Source organism: Monodon monoceros, unplaced genomic scaffold (assembly GCF_005190385.1).
Source record: "Monodon monoceros isolate NGI ecotype Baffin Bay Population unplaced genomic scaffold, NGI_Narwhal_1 Super_Scaffold_21, whole genome shotgun sequence".
In the NCBI taxonomy this organism is placed as follows: Eukaryota; Metazoa; Chordata; class Mammalia; order Artiodactyla; family Monodontidae; genus Monodon; species Monodon monoceros.
In genome coordinates, this window is record NW_021703778.1 from 68,453,649 (window position 1) to 68,478,812 (window position 25,164).

General features: G+C 47.3%; 1 protein-coding gene across 6 annotated transcripts in view; it reads left to right on the top strand.

Moving 5' to 3' along the window:
- The window catches only part of SLC24A1 (solute carrier family 24 member 1), a 42,168-nt gene that overhangs the window by 9,622 nt on the left and 7,382 nt on the right, over positions 1 to 25,164 (top strand). For 5 of the 6 annotated variants that reach the window (XM_029236851.1, XM_029236853.1, XM_029236848.1 and 2 more), the window contains 5 exons: positions 3,594 to 5,601; positions 16,737 to 16,790; positions 18,454 to 18,562; positions 22,792 to 22,878; positions 23,941 to 24,032. In XM_029236851.1, the coding sequence (XP_029092684.1) occupies positions 3,724 to 5,601; positions 16,737 to 16,790; positions 18,454 to 18,562; positions 22,792 to 22,878; positions 23,941 to 24,032 (2,220 nt within the window). In that variant the 5' untranslated portion in view covers positions 3,594 to 3,723. The remainder of the gene's footprint in view (positions 1 to 3,593; positions 5,602 to 16,736; positions 16,791 to 18,453; positions 18,563 to 22,791; positions 22,879 to 23,940; positions 24,033 to 25,164) is intronic. The other variant, XM_029236852.1, reaches the window with a different exon arrangement.

A 25,164-nucleotide genomic window follows, 5' to 3' on the forward strand; every position in this document is an offset into this window, starting at 1 on the left:
TGTGTGTGTGTGTGTGTGTGTGTGTGTGTGTGTGTGTGTGTGTGTGTTTTGAGAGCTTGGTCTCTGCCATCTGGGCGGTACACATATGGTGTACATTTGACAGCCAGTCGAATAGACTGGGAGTCTGAGCAGTTTTTTATTGTTGTTTTTGGTCTGGCTATGCCAGCTCTCAGGGAAATTTGTCATAAGGGGTCCCAGCCAAGAAGGGGTCTTTGTCATTTAACCTTCATTGCATCCACCTGTACAATGAAGGCCCTTTACTTTCTTAGACTGTTTTTGGGAGTAAACTTTCTAGATTTTGTGGAGGCTACATCTTTTGCACTCTCTTATGGGGATGCCCTTTGCGTCTTACTGGTTTGAGTCACTATGAAAATACTACTCGTCAGTGGCCAGACAATGGATCTTTTAAATTGTAAAACTTTATGTAGAATAATCGTAATAGTGCAACTCTAGGTATGGGAAGAAGCAGAAAATATTTCCTGGATCATAATAGACTAGTAAGACAGGAGATCCAGAGAAATTTTTTTTTTTTTTTTTAGGCTGTGCCATGCGGCTTGTGGGATCGTAGTTCCCCGACCAGGGATCGAACCCGGGCCCCGGCAGTGAAAGCGCCAAATCCTAACCACTGGACCACCAGCATATTCCAGAGAATTTTAGATTATCAATAGGGACTGATCCAAAAAGTAGCACATTGAGTGGCCTATCTACAGAATCTTTGCCTGATCCAGGAACCACTTCCTAGAGCCATGGGACAAGATTGGTCATAAAATGCCTCCCAAATGTTGGTCGAATTTATGACCAAGAGGAGATGCTGTGGACAAATAATGTCACCTGCCATATCAGTAAGCAAAGGATGTTGTGGCCATCAAGCCATCAGGCACTTAAGCTGCCCCCACCCCCATAGGTAAGGTGCATATCAAAGGAATAATTTCATTAAGCCCAGACTCTTGCATCGTCCCATATATAGAAAATCAGTTAACTCAACTTGAGATGTCTGGTTTTTCTTTAACTAGCAGTAATATTTTGGTGTTTGACTACCTGGGGTTTTTTGGCAAAAGCTCCTATATATCCTGGCTCCTCCCTTACCTCTTTGGGACAGTCCCTCAGAGCTATCTGAGAGGTTGTATTCCAGGCCTAAGTCCTCAGTAATGCCCCAAATAAAACATTTGGTTTTATTTACTTTTAGGTTGTGCATTTTATTTCAGTTGACAGTATGTCCCAGCCTGCACTGGGGAGATCTGTCAGTGCCCTCTCCCTCAAGAATTTCCCTTAGGCCTAAAATAAAATATTTTTCATGTGTGAAATGCTTTAAAGTTTGTAAAGTATTTCTCTCACATTTCCTCATTTTTAAAAATAGATTTTATTTCTTAGAGCAGTTTTAGGTTCTACAGCAAAATTGAGTAGATATTCCCTTATTTTTAACTTTGATTGTCACATCCACCCTTCAAATAGGTAGGACAGGTGTTATTATCTCTCCATTTACATTTAAATTACATTTAGAATCACACAGTAGCAAACAGAGCCTGGTGCTAACTGAGGTCTTCTGATCTTTTAAGCCTCAGGCACTTTCTCTTTGTTCCCACAGAGTGCCTTCAGAATCTTTCCAAATCTTTCCGGAAACTGTGGATCATCTCTCATTCTCAGAGCTTAGAAATTAGTTTGAGAAGTTCCCCCAGTTTCCCCCTTGAATGGAGGGGCCCACAGAGAATCCATCTGTCTTTGGGGGAAGGTCTACTCTCTCAGGCTCTGGCAGAGACAGTGGGACCCAGAACTTGTACAATGCCCTGATAAGCTTCTTAGAGGTGGGGATTAGCAGGGATTGGATATCCTTCCCCTGAGATGCCCTTCATGCCTGACCCTGCCTTGAATTAGGATTCCATAGGGGAGCTGGGAGCAGGAGATGGGGTGTTCCCTGCTGTACAGCTTCAGACTCACTCTTTGAGACCCTGGATTCTGACAAGTTTCCAGAACTGAGAAGATACCCAGATGTCCAGGTTTGAAGGTAAATGATGTGATTAGGTAGGAGGGATCAGCTGGGGTGCCAGCTCAGCTCTGTTACATAACAGTGGCACACCAGAAAGAGATACTCTCCAGAGTTTCTTTTGGAGATTCAGAGTGTTGAGTATATGGCGAGGGTTAGATAGACAGGGAGATGGTGGAAAGACAATGATAGGAATCAAGGACAAAGAAGGAAATTCACTCATTCCATACTTATTTTGCTTTTTAAGACAATTGTATTTGCATTGCTAATTAGTGTGGTATGCTGGAAAGACTGGGACTTTAGAAAGGTCACCTGCACTGCTGCTCACTAGCTGTGTGATGTTGAGCAAGTCATATGTCTCTGGACCTCAGTTTCTTCATGTCTCAAATGGGGAGTTGCATTAAACAGTGTCAGTAATTCTTTCCACCTTTAATGACCTAAGATTCTATGGGTTATTCATCTAACTTGTAATATATTACTTCATATGCAAAACTGATCATTTCTAGTTATTGTTTTGTAATAACCTGTGGACATTGATTAGAGATTTCATATTTAGTTGGGCTGGGCTTCTCTGCCCTTCTTTATAAATTGAGAATTCTTTGAGGGCCTTAAATGTTTTTCCCTCCTGAGTCCTTATGTAAAACTAACCCCTACGGGGCATTGATTCTGTACAATGCTTTTCCCAGACCGGATGTGTTTTTACTCTTCCAACATTCCTGTGACATAGCTATTGTTATTACTATTTACATAGATGGGTATTGTTCTTACTATTATTATTTCTATGAAATTAAATTTAAAATATTATACAATGCACAGGATAAAAAGGTTAAACGGTTAGACTGAACAATAGGATATACTGAAAAGTAAGTCTCCCTTTGATCCCTGACCATTAGTTTCCCTTTTCCAGATGTCCTTTCAGAGATAATCTTTGCATAATCAGTGCATATGTTATCATGCCCATTTTACAGATGAAGCACTGAGGTTCAGCCTGTCCGGGGTGACACAGCTAGCAAGCAGCAGATCTGGGAACCTAGCCTTTGACTCTATTCCCCATGTTCCTCCCATGACACCACACACTGTCTGGGAAGCTTCATGACGTTAAATTTTAAGCTTTGTCCTCTCTGAATGATGGTGGAATCATTTTAAAATCAGTCCAGTGAAAACACATAGAGCCTTGTACTGCTTTCCACTACTGCCACTTTCTGTCTAAAGCTTAAAATCATATCTCCTTACTTCCCTTTTGCCTTGGATAAGGTGAGATTTGTGGCCTGGGACACCAGCTACAGATGACTGAGCTCCTAGCAACTCTGGCTGGACCTGCAGAGTGTGGGCAGACCTCTTGCAAGGATCCCTAGGAGGGCTGGGTAGACCCAGCTCAGGAACCTGGGTTGCTGGCATGCCTACACAGCAAAGAGGACCCCAAGATGCTCTTTTTCCCATGAGGAGACATTGCCCCCTGGAGCAGGGGGCAGGGGTTGTTTTGTTCCAGCAGAAACAACTGCCTTTCACTACAAAGGCCCCTGTGTGAATAGTCACTCTTCCAGATGACAGTTTGGTGGATCCCAGCTCTCTTTTTAGGAGCAAATAACCTCTTTTTTTTTCTTCTTTCTAGGTTTGTGGTTACCCCCTGGCTGGGCTTCATGGAGAAATCTTCTCTGATTTCTAATCTGGATCCCAGAGCAGCCCCCGTCTTTCAGTGGACAGAATGAGAGGCCTTCTGTAACCAGGCATAACTGGCCATCATGGGGAAATTGATCAGGATGGGAGCGCAGGAGAGGCGGTTACTCTGGCCAAAGCGGCTTCATTGGAGGCGCCTCCTCTTCCTATTGGGAATACTGATCATGGGTTCCACCTACCAGTGCCTGAGGAGCCCCCGGGGGCTCCCCTCACTGTGGGCAGCAGTCTCTTCCCAACACCCTGTAAAACTAGCCAGCCGGGACCTTTCCAACAATGAGATGATGATGGTGAGCAGTGACCCTCCAAAATCTAGCTCTGAGATGGAGGTTGAGACATGGGCACCCCAAGCCACAGTAGGCAGAGATGGAACAACACCTGGTGTAACAATGGAGAACACCCCCAGTATACCTAGAAGGATAGCCAACGTCATTCCAGCAACACCCAAGAGCAGCGACAGCCCAGCAGCAGCCCGCACAGAAAAAGTGAAGGAAGACACCCCAGCCACACCCAGTGGAGCACTGAATCACTACCCTCCAACTTCAGGCAGACCAGTGGTAAATAATTATACCCCAGCAACACGCAGGGGAGAAGTGAAGAGCTACCGCCCAACTCAAGCCAGGGGAAAGGTGAGGAAATACACCCCATCCCCACTTGGTAGGATGGTGAACAGTTACGCCCCATCCACATTCATGACAATGACCAGGAGCCATGGGATCACCCCCAGAGCAACAGTGAAAGACAGTGAAATTATGACAACCAACAAAATACTGGAGACCAACCCTTCCAAGAGAGTATTGGGGGAAACCACCCCAACTCCTCTCAAGGGAGTAACTGATAACGCCCTACCCTTCCTGATAAATGACTTAGAAACAGACATCTTGACTTCTCCAAGGAATGTGGCAGAAGAGAAGACCCTAACTACCACCAGAAGAGTGGACAGTAATAGCTCAACCAACCACCGGGGATTAGTGGGAAAAAACAGCCTGACAACACCCCAAGGAACAGTCCTGGAGCACACCGCAGCCACCTCTGAGGGGCAGGTGGCAGTAAGCATCACGACAGAAACCAAAGCCTCTACTGCTGCGTGGAAGGCTAGGAATCCCTCGTCCAGAACCAGTGCACCGACCGTTGGAATATCCTCAGCCACCTTCTGGGGGCTGGTGAAGAACCCTTCACCAGCACCCACCACTCCAGCAACTCCCAGGGTCAGGGCAAGTCCGACCACTCAGGTCCATCACTGTGTGGTTGTGGAGCCAGTCCCAGTCTCGTCCACTGTCCCCTCCCCCAGTCTGACAACAACTGGGATGCCAGAGGCTCCCAGTCCCTCAGTACTGCCTTCTGGGCAGCCAGACCTCCACCCCAAGGCAGAGTACCCCCGAGACCTGTTCAGTGTGAAGGAGCGGAGGCAGGGCTGGGTGGTCCTGCACATCTTTGGCATGCTGTATGTGTTTGTAGCCTTGGCCATCGTTTGTGATGAGTACTTTGTCCCAGCCCTGGGTGTCATCACAGATAAGCTGCAGATCTCTGAGGATGTGGCAGGTGCTACCTTCATGGCTGCTGGAGGCTCTGCCCCCGAGCTCTTCACCTCCCTCATCGGCATCTTCATCTCCCATAGCAATGTGGGCATCGGCACCATAGTGGGCTCTGCGGTATTCAACATCCTCTTTGTCATTGGCACTTGTGCCCTCTTCTCCCGGGAGATCCTCAACCTCACCTGGTGGCCCTTGTTCCGTGACATCACCTTCTACATCCTTGACCTAATGATGCTCATCCTCTTCTTCCTGGATAGCCTCATTGTCTGGTGGGAGAGCCTGCTGCTTCTGCTGGCCTATGCCCTCTATGTGTTCACCATGAAGTGGAACAAACAGCTTGAGCTCTGGGTGAAGAAGCAACTCAGCAAGAGGCCAGTGGCCAGGGTCATGGCCCTAGGGGACCTTAGCAAGGTAAGAACAGGTTGGCTCAGGCTTCTCTGCCCCCTTTTGGGCAAAAGGGGTGGGGGAAAGCCAGGGACTGAAGAATGGAAAGTGCTAGGTCAGACCTCAAGAGATGAGTGAGTGTTCTGGTTCCCTTGCAATGCATTCAATATTTATAGAGTCCTGTTCTCTGCCAGGCACTATGCTGGGGCTTTTGCAGGAGTGACCTTGGGTCAGCCCTTAATCGTCCTATAAAATGGTTATTAGGATCCCCCGTTGGCAAGGGAAGAATCTGAGGCCTAATGAAGTTAAACCACTTGTTCAAGGTCACACAGCAAATAGATGGTGGGGCCAGGATGAACCCGGGTTGTTCTGATTGGGTCTTCAGAAATGACATTTGAGCTGGGCTTTGGAGAATGTCCAAGGAGATATCAGGCAGGGAAAAATGATAAAATGGGCATGGTGTGTAGGGTTTATCTAGCACCCTCACTTTCATTTAATCCTGTTTATTCACATTCCAGACCTGGAGGGGCTGGTAGTTTGGTTAGGATCTGAGAAGGAGGAGGCTTTTTGAGTTTTGTTTTGTTTTTAAAATATTGAAGATGGGAGCTCCACTCATCCACTGACAAGCCAGCCGTGAGTGCAGAGCCCTTTCTCTGTGCTGACTGGAGACTGAGAGCTCCAACTCTGGGGCATTCTTCTGACCCCACAGTTCCTTTCCAAGACTTTTTCTGCCCCTGTGAGGGACCTTCCTGCTAAATTCATTGCATGATTCAATAATCTGGATAGTGAAATTTAATTGGGAAAGTGATCTCTAAAAATTGATCCCCAAGTATTTTGTTCCTTGAGACTCCAAAGTGAGGGTACCCTAGCGAACACAGACCCCCATTTCTCTCATGCTCCTAAAGGGTGAGTTTGGGCAAAAGTTGGCTCATAGCCTGCCTGTTTCGGATCTCAGGCCACTAGTGTGAGCAGAATTTTGCATGCAAAGAGTGGAAGGATTTAGCTGCTTAATCCAGTGCAGTTTTGATGAGTGGGCAGGATGGAGACCAAACTCAGCAACGTGTCTCAGAGGCGTGTGATACAAGGAGATGAAATGTACTTCCTTTAGGACTTCTGAGGTATGTGTGGTGTTCAGAGCATAGAATTGAGAGTCAGGAAACCTGGGTTCTAATCCAGTTCTGCCTCTAACTATGTGACCTTGGACAGGTCCTTTCCCATCTCTGGCGGAAATGACAGAGTCCAACTAATCATGCAAATGTTCTGTGTAGCGGTAACATTCATTGATAATGTCTTGTGTCTGAATGAGTTCCTTTCAGTCAGGCCCAGCACAGCTGTTGTTTCTCTGATCTGGTCAGCCGACCTCCAATTAGTACATTTTTGCAGATGGCCCAAAAAGGAGAAATATCCTGCCCAGGGTTGGACAGCCAGAAGGTATCCTCACTGGAATGGGAACCCAGTATCCTAAGTCCCCATTCAGTACTATTTTGCTCCAGATGACTGCTCTTAAGAAGCCAGAGGCTTAAAAAAGAAAGGGAGGCTCAGAGCATTACCTCATTTAATATGAGGAAACAGGGTCCTCCCTCCTCATGAAGTTCTCAGGGCAGGCTTTGCTGAGGGTGGCCATGAAGTCTGGTACTATTCTCTGAGAAAGTATCTAATGCCTTGGTATACATTAGGCCAGCAGTTTTCAAAATTGGCACTTACCTGGTGGGCCAGTGGTTAAAACTTCACCTTCCGATGTAGGGGGTGCGGGTTTGATTCCTGGTCGGGGAGCTAAGATCCCACATGCCTCATGGCCAAAAGGCCAAAATGTAAAACAGAGGCAATATTGTAACAAATTCAATAAAGACTTTAAAAATGGTCCACATCAACATGCCTCTTGACTTGCCTCCCAGTCCTTCATAGTAATTCTGTTTTTATTTAAACTCTGCAAATTCTCAATTTTCAATTTTGTCAGAACTAGACCATCAAAGCAAAGCTTGCCAAGCAAGTAAAGCATAATCATGATTTCAAAAGAGAATTTGTAACTTACTTAAAACATTCTTCAAGGCCTTTAGTAGCAGTTCTTTGCCAACCAGTGAGAGCAGTGCTGATTACAACTGTTCTTATCTATTTATTGAAACAGATCCAGTATGAATTTTTTTTTTTTTTTTTGCGGTATGCGGGCCTCTCCCATGGCAGAGCACAGGCTCCGTACGTGCAGGCTCAGCGACCATGGCTCACGGGCCCAGCTGCTCCATGGCATGTCGGATCTTCCTGGACCGGGGCATGAACCTGTGTCCCCTGCATCGGCAGGCAGACTCTCAACCACTGCGCCACCAGGGGAGCCCCAGTATGAATTTTATAACAGCATTATTAAAAAAATAAAAACAGGTTGAAATACTGGCTCTCCTTGAAAGTAAATTTATATTTATTTAAAATTGAAAACCTATAGTTAGGACTTTGCAGCACTAACAACTACCTTCTAAAAATTAGTCCAGATAATTAAAGTGTAGCTATTTTGAAGTGATTTTTAAAAACATCTGGATTTGGAGTTTCACCCCAGGTTTCTTAAAGCCAGAGAGAGCGGTAACTGCCTTTGCTTATATCATTCTGTCTGTGTTTGGCTGCCCGAAGACCTGTGATCTTGTTAGAGGGAGGTAAATTATCCTGTACTTCAGTGACAGACTGAGGCAAGCCATTCTGTTTGAATTCTTGAAGCAGTTCTCTGAAAATCCAGTCTTTGATCTAGTAAACTGTGTTGGTATTCATTTTTGTGATTTATGCAAGAATGTGTACTCACCTCTGCAAATTATCTTACTTTAACTATGAAACTTTACGAAAATGAACATGCCTTGCTTACTCACTCACTCATGCTGACCTATCAGTTCACACCTCTTCTCTGACTAATGGGTTCCTTCTTTGAGCTTCTCCTTGAGAAGGCAGGGGGTCAGAGAAACTGGGCTTATTCGGTCAGCCACACACCCAAAGGTAAGGAAGTAAGAGAGAAGTGGGGAAAGGCCAGACCGAGTGGTAGGGAGTCAAGGAGGAGGGTTGGGGAGAAATCAAAGCCACAAATGCTCAGGAAGTTTAAGCAGGGGGAAGACAATTAGAGGGCAGTGGGAGCCAGCTCCTTCTTGGAGGGAAACAGGAACGGGAAAGACACTTGGGCCTCCCCCTTCCTCTGTTGGCAGCCTGGGGTGAGGTGTGGCCACAGTGTTAGGGTCATCATTGCCACTAAATGGGGGAAATAATCTTTATATCTCCCAAAGGGCTGAGCCCAACATCTCATCCCTAAAGCAGAAGCTCCACAAGTATTTAGTGGTTTCCTCAGGGAACTCTAACAGGTCAGGGTCTCCAGTTTATAGAGAAAAAGGAGTAGGGGAGGGAATCCATACTTGTGGAGGGCCTATGACATACGTACATTATCTCGACAATTTCTCATAAAACCCCTGCAGGAGGGGAGTTCCCTGGTTGCCTAGTGGTTAGGATTCTGGACTTTCACTGCTGTGGCCCAGGTTCAAGCCCTCATTGAGGAACTGAGATCCCCCAAGCCCTGCAGCGTGGCCAAAAAAAAAAAAAAAAAACCTGCAAGAATAAATTGTTATTGCCATTTTGCAGGTGAGGAGACTCTGAGGCTCGGAGAGGATAATTAACTCTGCCAAAGCTACGCAGCTAGTTGGTGGTCCTTATCACCAGTTTATGAATCCATTTATCTGGGTTTTAACCCAGTATCCATGGCTAACTATCTCTGTTATCCTGGGCAAGTCAGTGCTACTCCACAAACCTATATTATTAAGCACTTAAATGAAAAGCAGTGTGGGAAGTAAAAAGATCATGTCCCTTCCAGTAGAAGGGACAGACATAGACAAAAGTAACTGATAAAAGGAACACTGTGCAAAGTTGCTTTTCTTCGAGGTCTCACGCTGCTCATCTGTAAAGCGAATGGGATGGACTAGTGTAGGGGTTGGCAGACTTTAAAGGGCCAGACAGTAAATATTTTAGGCTCTGTAGGCCATATAGTCTCTATCCAACTACTCAGCTCTGTTGTTGTTAGCATGACAGCAGCCACAGACAATAAGTAAACGAATAGGAATACCCCTGTGGTGTTTTACTAAGCAGCATGATCGCTGGTGTTCTCCTACCTGAACAATTTGCAGATGTCAGATCAGCAGAGAACGATTCATTTTCTTATCAGATATTCACCCAACTGATTATCTGTGGAGTTTCTCAGCTGGAGGACCTTTCACTTTACTTTTTATTCTGCTCGGGTAATCTAGAACCAGGATAAAGTTTTTTTGGTGAATGATTCTAATCAGAATTTACTTAAGAGTATTTTCAGAAAAAATAAATGTATCATTGAAGATAGACACATAGTAACTATTTTAGAGTCTTTCTTTTGACACTGGCTGGAAAAAAAAATTCAAAGCTAAAAATATTTCAGACAACATTGTCAAACTGACATGTATTGGTTTGAGGATGCCTTTTATGAACCCAATGAAGAAATGGTAAATTTTTTTTTTGAGATATATTAATTTATTTTTAATTTACTTATTTAATTTATTTATTTTTGGCTGCATTGGGTCTTCGTTTCCGCGCGCGGGCTTTCTCTAGTTGTGGCTAGCGGGAGCTACTCTTTGTTGCCGTGCGCGGGCTTCTCATTGTGGTGGCTTCTCTAGGCACAGGCTCTAGGCACGTGGGCTTCAGTAGTTGTGGCTCATGGGCTCTAGAGCGCAGGCTCAGTAGTTGTGGTGCACGGGCTTAGTTGCTCTGCAACATGTGGGATCTTCCCAGACCAGGGCTTGAACCTGTGTCCCCTGCATTGGCAGGCGGATCTTAACCACTGTGCCACCAGGGAAGCCCAGAAATGGTAAGTGTTTGCATAGTTATCGACACAGTCTAGCTTAGCTTGCTCTGAAACTTTTTTACCTGGTTTTAAAGCTCTCGGTGTTATTTGTTCTGACCCCAAAGGATAAATATTTGACCTTCCTTGACCATGCATAGTTGCAGAAAGCCAAAGTTGAGGCTCTAGCCTGGCTGAAAAGCCTTATTTGTATTTGAAGGATGATGGGCCCTTCTTTATAGAGAGAGCTACAAGCTTAGCTAGAAATAACTGGCCATCTGCATGAGATGCTGATTGGCAAGACAGCCCTGTGGGGCACCAGTGGTGAAAAGGGATGCAAGGTGGGGAATGAGACTGGTCCGGGCTCCTTTGGAAACCCCATATCCACATTCAGCCCCCAGGAATACTTCAGAATGTGAAACTCCAGGAGGAAGTCTGCCACTCTTTCTTAAGTGCATTGCAGGCTATTTTCTTCTTGGCAGGGTTTTTTCTTAAACCAACCAGCAGAAACCCCAAGCAGACAAACCTGGTGCCTCCTTAGGAACCAGTCATCCCTTTCCTGTCAGGGTTAACATTTACTCCAGTGACCTGTACTGCTAGACAACCAGCTGTCTGCTGTGGAGCCAGGGATGCTGGACAGGAAGCAGCCACCAGGGCCCTTCCTGCCTCTGTGGGCCTGACCTTACTAGCCTGCAGGGAATCCACTTTGCTCCCAAAGAACTCATCCTAGCTAGGCTGAGGGGTTCCCTCCTTTAATTTTTTTTTGCCGTACCACGCAGCTTGTGGGATCTTAGTTCCCTGACCAGAGATCAACCCGGGCCCTCAGCAGTGAGAGTGTGGAGTCCAGGGAATTACCTAACTTCTTAAATAATAGTCAGCTTCCCTCCAGTTGTCAGGAAAATATGGTAAGAATCAAATTCTCACTGTAAAGGCTTCTTTTCTTCATAAAATTTTCTTAAGCTTTCAGCATTCATCTGCTGGTGGGTGCTAGCAGATGACAAAATGAATGCATAAGAAGCAAACAAATATTAACAGAAAAACTCAAACATCTGGTCATGTCTGGTAGAATAGCGTGTTGTTTCCATGGATGTGTGTATGCTTTTAAGAGATTTTACGTATTCTGTTACTCATACAACAGAGTAATCTTTTTTCCTAGTGTATGTGATGAGATTAAATATGAAATTAAATATTCATGGTGTTCTACAAATAACAGCATGATTTCTAGATGCTCTGCTACCTGAATAAATTGGAAATATAAAACTAACAGAAAATGTTTTAGTGTGGGGGAGTGGGCATATGGATGATAAACAAGTAAAATAACAGATTTCTGAGTATGAAAAGTGCTGTGAAGGAAATAATGTATGTGATGGAGAGTGACTGTAGGTAGTGGGCCCCCTTTAGCGAGGGAGAGCAGGGGAGTCCTCCTGGAGGAGGAGAAGTTCAAGTAGACAGTCCAAGTAGAGTTCCATGAGAATTCTTCTGGAATTCTTCCCCATGCTCCATAGGGGAAGAAGAGGAAACAGCATTTGCAAAGGCTCAGAGCAGGGAAAGACCTTGGTGCACTAGAGGAAAGAACTGGAGGCCAGTATAGTGAGTAAGGGGAGAGTGGTACAGGATAACACTAGAGACGGGGATGAGAGCTGCTTCATCAGGGCCTTGTGGATTAGATACGGAGTTTGGATTTTATTTGAAGTTCAATGGGAAATGGTGTAATGAGGAGTCATAGTTAAAAGGTCACTCCCTAACTGCTATGTACAAAATGAATGGTAGGTGTGCAAGGGTGGAAGTAGGGAGTCCAGTTAGGAGGCTGTTGTGGGCATCCAGCGTGTGTGTGTGTGTGTGTGTGTGTGTGTATGTATCTTTGAGAGATATTTTGAAGACAGAATCGTCTGGATTTGGTGATGGTGTGGATGTGGAGGGTGAGTGGAAGTCAAGGTTTTTCGCTTGAGCAGCAGGGTGGATGGTGGCGCCATCTAGTGAGAAAAGGAAGACTACAGGAAGAACAGGTTTAGGAAGACTCAAAAGTTCCCGCTCTGGAATGGTGAGTTTGAGCGTTTATGTCACCTCCAAGTGGATATGTCTATGAGGCAGTTGCACAAATGGGCTTAAAGCTTATGAACAAGGTCAGGGCTGGAGATAGAGATTTGTGAATCGCCAACAAATGTATGGTTATTAAAATCAAGGACCAGCTGATGCTACTCTGAAAGAGAGAGAGAGATTAGGATTAAGCCCCAAAGAACTCTGATGTTCATTCATTTGGCAAACATTTATGGAATCTCTTTGTATGAAACCTGTGTAGGGTCTGGGGATACAGTGAGAAATAAGGCAGCACTCAAGGGGCTCAACCTAGCAGAGGAGCAGGAGTTGATCCAGGTTTTGTGGGGTCTGACACTCTTTAAGAAAAGGAATATAAAACTATTGCTACAAAATTAAATATGAGGCCTCAGAAAGTGTTTGTGGGGGGAGAGATGGGCCCTGAAGTTTAAGCTTCATTAGCTCTGTGGTAAAGCCCCCTTAGTGGGGAAGACAGAAAAATAAAAGTAATATTTACCATATCATGTGTAATGATACAGGTAAGTGCTGAGGGATTTAGCACTGCCGAGAGTGGACATCTTAACAAAAGTCAGGGAAGGCTTCCTAAGGGAGGTGATTCTTAGCTGAATCTTGAAGGACAAGCAGGGGTTGGCTGACTGAAGAAGGGATAGGAGTCTCCTAGGCATGTATAAAGGCCAGGGGAATGAGAGAGGGTGATGAGACTATAACTGCACTGTCCAGTATGGGAGCCACTAGCTACATGTAGCTACTGAGCTCTTGACATGGGGCTAGTCTGAATTGAGATGTGCTGTAAGTATGAAATATACATTGGGTATATTAGTATGAGAAAAAAGGTAAAATAGCTCATTGATATTTTTATATTAATTACATGTTGAATTATAATTCTGATATATTGGGTTAAATAAAGTACATTATTAAAATTAATTTCACCTGTTTCTTTTACTGTTTAAAAATGTGGCTACTAAAAAAATTAAAATTACATGTGTGGCTTGCGTTCTATTGCTATTGGACAGCACTGAACTGGAGGTAAGCAGGAGGGTGGAATATGCTCAGCTAAGGAGTGTGGACTCCCTCCTGAGGACACTGAGCCCCCAGGGTGCAGGGGAGGGACATGATGTGCTTTGCTCAGAAAATCACTCTGGCTGAAGAGTGAATGAGGAACCAGAAGAGGAGGAGTCAGGAGGCTGTTGCAGCATTGTAGGCAGGAGAATAGAGAAATGAGGCCAAATTTGAGGACTTTCAGGAACTAGATCTGACAGTTGGTTGTAGATGAGCTGTGAGGAAGCGAGGAGGAATTTGGGCAGACTTTTGGGTTTCCAGCCTAGACAGGTGAGTGGATCAGGGTGCTAGACTGTATTCAATGAAGGTAAGACTCAACCAGGCATTCAGTAAATCTTTGTTGAATGAATGTTTAAAAAACCACACAGACCAGAATGTGCAGTTCAGGAACTGTGTCATGGGTGGTCTAGAAAGGGAGAGGTCAATGATTAACTGCTACATCAGTGGGAGATAGGAATTGGAGGTCAGGAGGACAAGCCCCTGCAGGGTCGCCCTGTTCACCAGCACAGATTCCCGTGAACGGCTGGCTGCAAGGGATCCTGTTGCTCATCCTCATCAAGATGCATCACAGGTGTTGGGGGTTTGGCTGGCATGAAGACATCTTCTTTGGTTTCCTCAGCCCTCTGGTTAACTTTCATGAGGAGAGGGAGAAGGTGCGGATAATGGGGCTGAAGAAAGGAGGATGATTGGTGTAGTGTGAGAGGTGGATGTGGGAATGTGTTTGTAATAAGGGCATATACTCTGAAAGCACCTACTTGCTGGTACCGCTACCCATATATGGACCCATCAGTCACACTCAAATGTAGACAGACATTTATATCCGTTTACCTGAAATGTCAATAATATGAAACAGAGCCACTAGGAAATATAAATTTGACTTCATTTCCTTATTGATGCTTGGGAAAAAAATGTGATTTAGTAAAAACAACAACAAAAACAATCCTCTGAATAGAGATTAGGAGGTCGGGGGTTCTGTCACTATTGTTGTGAGTGTGGGCAAGTCACAGAATCTTTTCTGCATCTCAGTTTTGTCATCTGCCAAAATAGCAATAATACTACTAGCCTTGTCTGTTTCATAGAATTAATAATGTGGAATGAGAAAATGCATGTGAAGGGCTTCAGAAAGTTAGCGCATACTGAGGGTAGAAGATGTTGATATGTGCAATGAACAGTGAACCCGTAGAGAAGTATTTTGACTTAAATAAATCTGAATGGAAGAGAAATCATTAGGCATGTGCTTCGTGGGGCAAAAGTCAGTCTCTCCTGCCCTTTTGTGGACAGAACCAGCCATCCCAAAGGGTAGCCTGGCCTTTCGTATTTCTAAGAACTCATTGGGTGAGAGTTGGATGTGATAAATAGTGAGGCGGCTGGGCCAGTGGGGTTTCGTGCTGTAGCCTCCAATATCCCAGAATTGTGAAAGAGGGGATTTGTTCAGAAAATCCACAGTGCCCCCTTCATATTCAGATTGGTTATTTCTGCTTTGGTTCATTCATTTGTATGTTCGTCCATTTGTTCATTCATTCAACAATGTGTATCCAAGCATTCAAACCTCTCCCATCCTTCGAAGATTATCCAAACTTCACCTACTTTCAGAAGGCTTCCGTGTCCATCCCAGCACAGCACCTTAATCTGTGCCTCTCATTTCTTCAGGCACATTCTGCTTTGTCATGTGTTCATGTTATCATTGGTCTCAGTTCCTTTCTGTAAGTAGAATCCATGCCCTAAACATCTTTGTATCCCTACAGCACTAGCACACTGCCCGGTAAACAGCAGGTACTCAGAAATTAAGAACTGAATGAGTGAACAAATTGGGCGGATGGATGGGTGGGTGGCCCTGAATCAGGCAGTATTCTCTGTATTTTCCGATCAGGCAGAGATGGGAGTGTAGCAAGTCCAGTTCTACTTCTGGCCGTGGAGGTTGGTGAGGTGGGGGAGGCAGTGGAAGGTGAAGACAATTACTGGGGGCAGCCATTGGTGACCCTGCTGCCTGAAGATGGCGCTAGAGGTCACTTGGCGTATCTACTCGTTGAGCTCTCCTTAACCGAGCATCTGCTGTGTACAAGACACTATGCCACAGGTTAGGGGAACAGAGATAACTATATCGTAGTTCAAAAAGACATGAAGTCTAGCTGGGTAGACAACTAATATGTGTGAACAATGATGATTTCTTTAGAAGTTCGGATGGTGTTACGAGATAGTAAATGCAAAGTGGCAAGCTAGTGGTTCAGAGAGTAAATATTGTGGGCGTAATGATTCTTCATCTCGGGTCTTCTAGGTCTGTCCCCTTCCCCAGCTGGCTGCCCTACAGCTTCCCCAGGACACTAGCAAGCACTTATTCGATTATAGAGCCAGATTTTTGGTATCACAAAGTGTGTCCACTGTTGTTATACAGCTTTTGAGGAGAGAGGTATTGTCGAGAGCTGGAGTGAGGGCTGGGGTGGCGGTGAAAGGGGCCATTTGGGAAAGCTTTATGTAAGAATTCACCCTGATTTTTCTGAAAAATTGTTAGGCATAGAGGAATGGAGAAGGCATTTTAGGCAGAGGGGAAAGGCATGAACAAGGGACTAGGAATTGGAATTGGTTAGGTATATGCATGAGACTGTTCATTCATTCATTCATTCAACCACTGTTTTCTGAACCCTTGCTAAGTGCCAGGCAGTGTTCTCATGCTTGACATACAAGCATGTGTCATGAATGAAACAGTCTGCCTTCAAGATGCTAGTGGGACAGTCAATTTACTTGGGTTTGCCAACATACAAATAACATACAAATAGATCGGGGAAAGTGCTATGAAGGAAAAGGAGTCAATAAAAGAGAATTAGCTGGGCACCTTAGCTTCCCAGAGGAAGGTGACATGTAAGTGGAGACCTGAAACGTGGGGAGTGGAGGAAAGAGGGTTCCAAACAGAGGAGGAGGGACCGTGTGCTGAGGGTTTCGAGGTGGGTAAAGAGGATGGTGCATTTGAGAGACTGAAAGACAGCTGTAGCTGGTGTTACTGGACCTCAGTGAGTGGACACATTTGACTGGGAATACTGCATGCAGGCTGAAGCCAGACTGTGGAAGGCCAGGCTGGGGGTGGTGGGCATGTTAAAACATTTTCTGAGGCCAGATTATCTCTGGGTGTGTTTCTGTGTTCCCACATGAGGGCTGCCTGGAGAGAGAGGGAAGTAGGGAGGAAGGGTGAGGGTCTCTCTGAACATCTTGTGATTCCTGTCCCTATTTGCAGCTGGGCGATGGGACAGTTGTGGTGGATGAGCAGCAGGATAACAAGAAGCTGAAGGTGGGTGCCGTGTGGAGTGTGCCCAGTGGGGATACTGCAGGGTTTCAGAGGACAACCACAGACCCAGGGCGATGTGGCCCTGATGGTGGGGATACTGGGCTGGGCTCAGACCTGGGAAGCTCCTGGGAACGCTGCCAGGGTGAGCCAGGGAAGGAGCCAGAGGGACTGTCACCTCCAGGTGGCCTTGGAGGAGGTGCTAGCTTGGGAGCTAAGTCCAGAATGTCACTGCTCACTGTCTGTGTGAGCTTGGTCCTCAGATTCTGCATCAGTAGAATGACTGGACTAGATGAACTCAAGTCCCATTTTGTAGACCCAACACTCTATGATTGGTCTAAAAGCCTAATTACCTGTGGCTTTGGAATGCCCCAGAACTAAGAGAAACATACGAGGGGTGGGGCGGGGGGATATGAGGTTTCTGAAAAACTGTGTCTTAGCTGTCTTTGGCCTGTGGGCATTTGGGAAGAAGTGGGGACCTTAGAGAGAAGAGGCCAGGGTCTGCATGAAACCTCCCCCATCCTACGAAAATCCGTAGGCCTGTTGTGAAGTATTGTGTTACTATAGCCACTAGATGGCAGAAGAGTTCAGATCCAGAGGGTTGGTTGGTAGGGAGGGAGGGACCAAGCAAGCAGTTTGTCTGACTTTGAATGTTCCCTTGTTAAGTCAGATGATGTTTCTATGTGTGTCGCTATCGTAATTAAAAAAAAAAAAATTCAACTAAGTTTAAAAATCAAATCAGCTTTATTCAACAATTCATGAATTGGCCAGCATCCCATCTAGCAAATAGAAAGGAGTTCCAGGTTGTTTCAGGCAAGGTCACCTTCCTTTGGGGGACAGCAGGGGTCTGTCGGGTAGATTACCTCACTAGTGTGCTAACCAGTTAATTCCAGACTGACTGGTTAAGAGTCCATTCCCAGGAGGGGCTGAAACTGCAGTTAGGTATTTTATGTTTCGGTTTGGTGATGTGGGCAGAGTACAAGTGACTCCATTTTGGACCTGTTGTCTCTTTTTTAGCACTGTGAATGAATGTGTGCCACATCCGTGTGTCTGCACATACAGATGTGTGTATGTGTGTGCCCGTGAAGGTCTCTTGAGCATGTGGGTAGAAAAGAAAGGGCTGGAATCAGAAGACCTGGGTGCTAGTCTTGACTCCTTCATTTACGACCTTGGATAAGCCACCCAGCCTTGTTGAGTTTTCATTTCTTTTTCTGTAGGTGGGGATCAAAGCCTTGCTTATGTCTGGGGGTGGGGCAGTGATAAAGCACCATGATGCTCTTTGTGGACTGTAAGGGGCTGTGCCCATGCACCGTGGGGCTGTCTGTGAGGTGTATGGGTGAGAGTGTTTCTTTGAGGATGTACTTGCAGGGATGGACAAACCCTCGGTAATGTGGTATCCTTAATACACGTTGTCTCCTCCCTGTCAAAGAGCTTGGGGAATGACTTGGTATGTAGAATTAGCCAGTCATGGAAGAGTTGAGGGGAGGCTGAGAAAGAAAGCACTGTAACTGTCCTGTTGAGGTGAAGGAAGACGGGGTGCCAGGATAAGGCTCCTGTGCTTCTGGCCTGATCTTTATAGGAGGGAGGAGGGTTAGTGAGGCCCCCATGCGGCTCCTCCCCCGGCTCGGGCAGAGGCCCGCTGAGGCCTGCGCCGCTCTCTCCTGCTTAGCTCGCGTCCGTGCTGACCCAAGGGAGCAGCTTGGCCTCTCTGCACAACAGCACCATCCGCAGCACCATCTACCAGCTCATTCTCCGCAGCCTGGACACTCTGGGGGAAGGTAAGCAAGGTCTGCCCAGACCTGCGTGGTCTCCCTGTCCACTCCTTCCCTCCTGCAGCTGAACGAGAACTGGGACTTGCAAAACTGAGAGGCAGCAGGTGGAGTGAGGGTGGGAGTGGGAAGAGAGTTAGCAGAAGAGAGAGGGTGGTAGAGGCAGGCAGTCTGGGAAGACCCACCAGGAGAGGGCCCCGAGGAGCTAAGGTCCTTAGGTATCCACATCCCACTACCTCCCTGTCTCCGTGTCCCTCCTGTAAAATGAAAGGGTTCATCTGCAGTGAGTGAGGCCATGAGTGTCATGTGCCGTGCACTGGTCTATGTTGGGGCTGCCCTCCGTGACTTTCCTGCAGAGCCCACCCCCATGAGTCAGCCCCAGTGTCCCACAGAGTCTCCAGCAAGATAGTGTGGCCAGGGCTGCTTCTGGGGGCATCACCTGCGGGGCCCCACAGCTGGAAGCTCTGGATGGTGCCTCCCTTTGCTCTGTATTCAGCTCCAGAGTCCTAGGAAGCCTGCTGACCCCTCCCCAAGCCAGGTATCCCAAAGGACACCCTGGGGGCCACCAGGACCACTTCTGGGAGTGGTGAGGTCCAAAGTGTAGTGGGAGCTGATGCCCAAGTTGACAAATGATGGAGGCAGCTGAGATCCTCACCACCCACTTTACGGAGACCTGCCTTCTGCCCCGCTTCCCCAGAGAGCTACCTCGCAACAGGCTTCGCAGACCCCTAAAGGGCATCCTCAGGTACGCTTCTCTTCTCCTTGGGCACCTCTGTCTCTGGGACACTGCTGCAGAACTGGAGCGCCACCATGAGGCCCATCAAGGAAAGGTTGGCCTTTGGGCGGAAGCCAGGGAGTTGGAGTGCAGCTGGGCAGGAGGCTGAGGACTGAGCCGAATATGACACCAGAGACTGATCCATGAGCCCCAGGGACAAATTTTAGGGACCTCAGTATTTCTCAGGCCCTGAAGCATCTTCTTCACATATGATACTGGGTTGTTGGTTGTTTAAAACAAGCATATGGTCAAAGACGAGGTGATCAAACCTTCCCTAGAAAATTCTCACGAGGAGCTTCCGCAGACATTGGGAGAGGCCACCCCCCTGTCAGCTCCAGAAAAACAGTACCCCTGGGGTTTCAAGAGTGGAGTCTGCAGCACTGGACAGCCTGTGGGTGATCAGTGCTGGGGGCGTATCTGGCCTGGGCACAGTGAAGGAAGCTGTATCCCTGGGTTAGGCCTGGCCCTCCTCGTGGAATCACTGACTCAGCAAAGTCTTAAAGATAAAGACCTTCTCCTGGATGGGACTGCAGGGCCCCCTGCCTGGGCCACTTCCATGAGCAGCAGCCATCTGCTGGCTTGTCCTAACAGGATTATGTGATGTCCAGGCCATGTCCAGGCCAGGCTGAGGTCAGAGGAGATTGATACTAAGGAGATGATCTGGCCGCACTGAGAGTTGAGAGGCCATGTGAGGAAATAAGCGCTGGGGGAGCCAGTGGCAATTATCCCCAGGAAGACAAGCACGCTTGGTACCCTGTGTGGGTGTGCGATGGGTATGGAATGGCCCTCCCAGGGAATGATTGCTTATGTGCCTGGGATGCAGTCCCGCTCAGAGAAGCTGGCCCTGATCCTGCACCCTGAGATTCCATCCAGGAAGGGCTGGGATCAGGCAGGGCTGGGATGAAGGCCTTTGTTCCCAACACTTTGCAGATACATGTTTGTGTTTCCGTATGCTCTTTCCAGATGGCTATCCAGATGTTTCCACCCTTTCCAAGCAATGAACTCTCTCCACAGAGCTGATCCATGGTCTGAACTCTTACCCTGGGTAGGGGCTTTACCTCTCCAGAATCCCATGCTTCTTCTGGTGATTTCACTCACACATGTGCGTGTGTATATGAGAGAGACAAAGAAAGAGACAGAGATAGAAAGAAACAGAGAGAGGCCCTTCAGCGGACCTGCTTTCCTCGGTGGCATGGGAAATGAGAGGTTAGGGCGTGTGATGAGGAAGGAGAAGGAAAGAGGGGAACTTGGTTTTCTTGCCAGCTCCTCTAGCCAACAGTCAGCAGGTATTCTCAGCACCAGGACTGGAACCAGGGGAGCCCTTCAAAAAGCTATGCGTTGTTCAACAGAAGACTGCAGTGCTTGATCAGTGCCAAGGGGGCACTGGAGCAGTCTGCATGAGGTAGGCAGTGGAGTGCCCACCACCTGACATCTCAGTTCTGACGGGACCCGCTGAGCAGGCCCACCAGGACACTTCGAGGGACCACACTTGCCAGAGTGATGGCTCTGCAGGATGGAGCCTGTTGCCAGAGGCAGCTGCAGCTCAACCAGCCTGATTGTTTAGGAGACAGGTTGAGAGAAGGAAACTCCAGACCTGCTTTTGTGTCCTGCCCATCCTGGACCCAGGCAGAGTTTGATTCCCAAACATTCACAGCTTGCCTGTATTATGGACTAGAGGATCTTCAGGGTCCCTTCTAACTCAAACCCTCTGGAATGCTGGGCCTCAGCAGTGCAGAGTTGCTTCCTGGGTGGAACAGCTGCTCTCAACTACTATCGTCAACTCATCATTGTCGTCATAGCTAAAACTTATGTAGTATTTTCTAGGTGCCAGGCACTGGCTTAAGCACATTCATATATAAATTCATTTATTCCTTCAACAACTCTGTAAGATTTTTTTTTTTTTTTTTGGGCTGCATTGGGTCTTCCTTGCTACGCGTGGGCTTTCTCTAGTTGCGGTGAGCGGGGGCTACTCTTCATTGTGGTGCGCGGGCTTCTCATTGCGGTGGCTTCTCTTGTTGCGGAGCACGGGCTCTAGGCATGTGGGCTTCAGTAGTTGCAGCACACGGGCTCGGTAGTTGTGGCTCACGGGTTCTAGAGCGCAGCCTCAGTAGTTGTGGCGCACGGGCTTAGTTGCTCTGCGGCATGTGGGATCTTCCCGGACCAGGGCTCGAACCCGTGTCCCCTGCATTGGCAGGCAGATTCTTAACCACTGTGCCACCAGGGAAGTCACTCCGTAAGATTTTGTAGGTGAAGAATCTGAGGTACAGAGGGTCACCCAGCTGGATCCAAAGCTAGCAAGTGGCAGAACTAGGATTCAAACCGAGGCATCTAACTCCAGAATCCATGCTAACTTAGCAATATTTAATTGCAGCAGTTAAAGTATTTATTTATTTTGTCTCACGGACTCCCACGTCAGTGCTCTATCATATTACTGCCTTTTTAGAGAGGGGACACTGAGGCGTAGAGAGGGGACACAGGCTTCCCAAGGTCACCCAGCACTCACAGGGCAGAGCCAGCCTGGAACCCAGAATAGACCCCATGGCTCCACTTTGCTCTTACCCTTACGGCCTGCACAGCTGTGAGGAGGATGCTCGTGAGCTCCTGCACTTCAATCTCTGTGCCTCTCAGCTTGAAATTACACATGTACAGCACTTTGCATGTTGCCTGGAACATAGTCATATTGAAAGAGAGTTGACTTCCCCATTTCTCTTTTCTGGAAATCAGGGCAGCACTATTCTGTGCACGATGCTCTGTGGACTGCCAGCAAGGCACAGAGTGTATACAGGGATCTGGAAGGAGACTCTGCTTGGGCTGCAGGTGTCTGGAGTCCAAAGGAGAGTGGCAGGGAACTTGGTGAGCAGCTATTTCCCCTTTCCCACTGGAGAGGGGAGGCTCATGAACATGGCCACCAGTAGTTCCCCTGGAGCCATAGCAAAGCTTCTAGTAAATTCATAGAAATTAAGCTGCAAAGGACCTTACAGACAATCTAGTCCAAGGATGGCAAAAATATCTCCCTGCCATTATTTCTTCATTCCCTGCCCATTGCAGATATCACCGATGAATCATGGTACTCTCCTACCAAGCTTGGACCAGAATTCTCAATTCAGCACTCAAGCAGCCGTCACTTGAGTTCATAAAGGAAATAAATCCTATTTGTTGCCCCCAAATAAAGTAAACCATGTCATTTTATCGGAAGTAGGCCTAGAGAGGGGAAGTGACTAGCCTAAGTGGCCAACCTAAGGTCATAGCCAGTTAGTGACAATGTAGGGAATTTAAGGCAGAAGTTTGGGAATTGGGCACCATGAACAAGCCTAGGAGGACCAGAGTCCAGATGTTGCAACTTCCAGGCCAGCCTCTTTCCACCTACTTCAGCTGCTCTGACTGTCAGCTGACCAACCTAACTGAATGGTGTAGCAGGGATACTGTGGTCTTGGATAAGATGTGTTTCCTTTCTCATTCACAGCCCGGCCCTCCAAGGACAAGGAGGAGGAGAGCTTGAATCAGGAGGCCAAAGCCAAGCCTCAGGCCAAAGCAGAGAGCAAACCAGAAGGTGAGAGGATGGTGAGACCAGTGGGTTTTCTCCTGCCACCTTCCTCCCTCCTGTCAGCCAGGGACTGGGCGGCCTCCTGGTCTCTCTGAGCCAGTCAGCTGGAGTGATGAGCTGGTGCTCCCCTCCTCCCTGCTGCACTCAGGCCTCCTCCTTCCAGGGTGCTCCCCTCCTGGCGTGGCTGCAGGCCCGGGGGTGGGATCCGCACTCTCCTCACATGGGGTAGGCAAGGCCTGGCAGGGGTTATTGAACTTCTATTTCTTTTTTGCTAAATCTTGTCCCAAATGAGATTCTATTGGACTCTATTTCTTCTTCCTGTCACTTCTACACAGTGCTGCTAGGGAATTGGTCTGAGACCAGTAACCCCAGTGAGGGAGGGCCATCGGGGGTCTGGTGATGAAAACATCCAGCATCCGTGTGGCAGCTGGGACACGGTAGTGAGACAGCTACTGCCCAGTGGGCTCTGCACAGCACACCAGGCCTGCCTGATCCACCCAGCAGCTTCGGAGGGAGGGAGGTAGAGCAGCAGTCATTGTTCCCATTCTATAGACAAGGAAACTGAGGCTCAGAGAGGTCAAGTGACTTGCCCAAAGATATATAGCCAAGAAGTGAGAAAGCCTGTACCTAAACCTAGACCTCCAGACTTCCCAGTTCTCCCTCTCCTGCAGTCCTATTCCAAGACTCCCTAGCTGCTGCCTTTGAAATCATCAGGCTCCTCTCATGCAGTTGGTGGGGGGAGGGTCAGGCGCTGAGAGCTGGGGCTTTGCCCTCTCTTTTAAGCTGTTCCCAGTATCCTTGGCTACATTGCCAGGATGGACATGTCTGAATACAGGGAGAGCAAGGAGAGCCACTTCCCAGCTGTCCTCTCATCTCTGTGGACAGGACAGTAACAATTCACATCACATCATTTTCCTTTTCCTGTTAACAAGAAATTCCCCAAACAAACCTTCTGTGACCCTGAAGTGGACAAGTCCAGTAGCCCTGTAACCACTCACACCAGTCTCTGCCAGCTGCCCTCAGAACCTGGCACACTCTTCTGACCTATCCCATGTTTATCCTTTAAAGAGGAGGAGCCAGCCAAGCTCCCTGAGGTCACGGTCACACCAGCCCCTGCTCCAGACGTCAAGGGAGATCAGGAGGAAGATCCTGGCAGTCAGGTAGGCACAAGCCTCTTCCCAGGTGGTGGAATTTGAGAGGCCCAGGGAAGGATTTGCCAATCAAAAATCAGTCCTTCCTGAAGATTGGAAATGCTATTTGAGGTTCATTCCTCTGGTGTAAGCATTGCCTTTTCTTTGAAGATCAAATACCTCATGGGGCCAGTTAATTCACTAATACCTTAGTATGAGTAAGATAATATGTATGAGAATGTGTTGCCAACCTATGTCCAATCAGCTGTGGCAGGGAGAGGTGGCGTGCTTTGACTCCAGTGTGGGAGAAGGGAGCTACCCGTCAGGGGCTATTAGCAGTGACAGTTTTCAGAGAAGAGGGTGCAGGCTGGGCAGACACTCCTGTACCTATCAATTTAAATGACTTGTCATTTCCTCCAAGAAGCCTTCTCTCCTGATGAGGGTGGGAAAGGGAGGGCAGAAATTATTTCAGACTCAAGTCTTCTCACTCTTCATTTCCAACTGAAAGCACAGGCCTCATGGATATTAATATTTGACTTCTTCATTGGGTGCTCTGAACCCTGGTTACATATTAGAATAATTTGGGGAAGCTTTAAAAACTGCCCAGGGCGCACTTTCAACCAATTAAGTCAGGATATCTGGGTTGGGTCCTTGGGCATGAATGTTTTAAAATCCTCTAGGTGATTTTAATATGCAGCAGAGTTGAGAATCATGGGGCAGTGTTGGGAGTTGGCAGTGTCATGAAATTTGTTATGGATGACGTACTCCATGAGCACACAGCCCAGGTCATTTGCTCAAGGGATTGGACCAGCACATTGTTATAGGTCATTTAGGAGCCTAATCTGAGGACCCTCAGAATCAATGGCTTTCAGAGTGAGTGGAGTCAGTCCATGGTTCCCACACACCGGTCTATAGATGCATTTATTAGAAGCACTTGTGAGCATATTAAAATAGATTCCTGGCTTCCAGTCCTAGAGATTATACTTCAGTTGGTTCGGGGGGGGCAAGGAAATCTGTATTTCTAATAAGCTCTCAGGCTACCAGGTTTGGGAACCAAAGATCTCATTCGGCCCTGGCATTTGCAGAGCAGGGTAGCTTGGTGGTTAAGAGGCCAAGAGTTGGACTATCCATATTCCAATCCCAGCTTCATCACTTACAAACT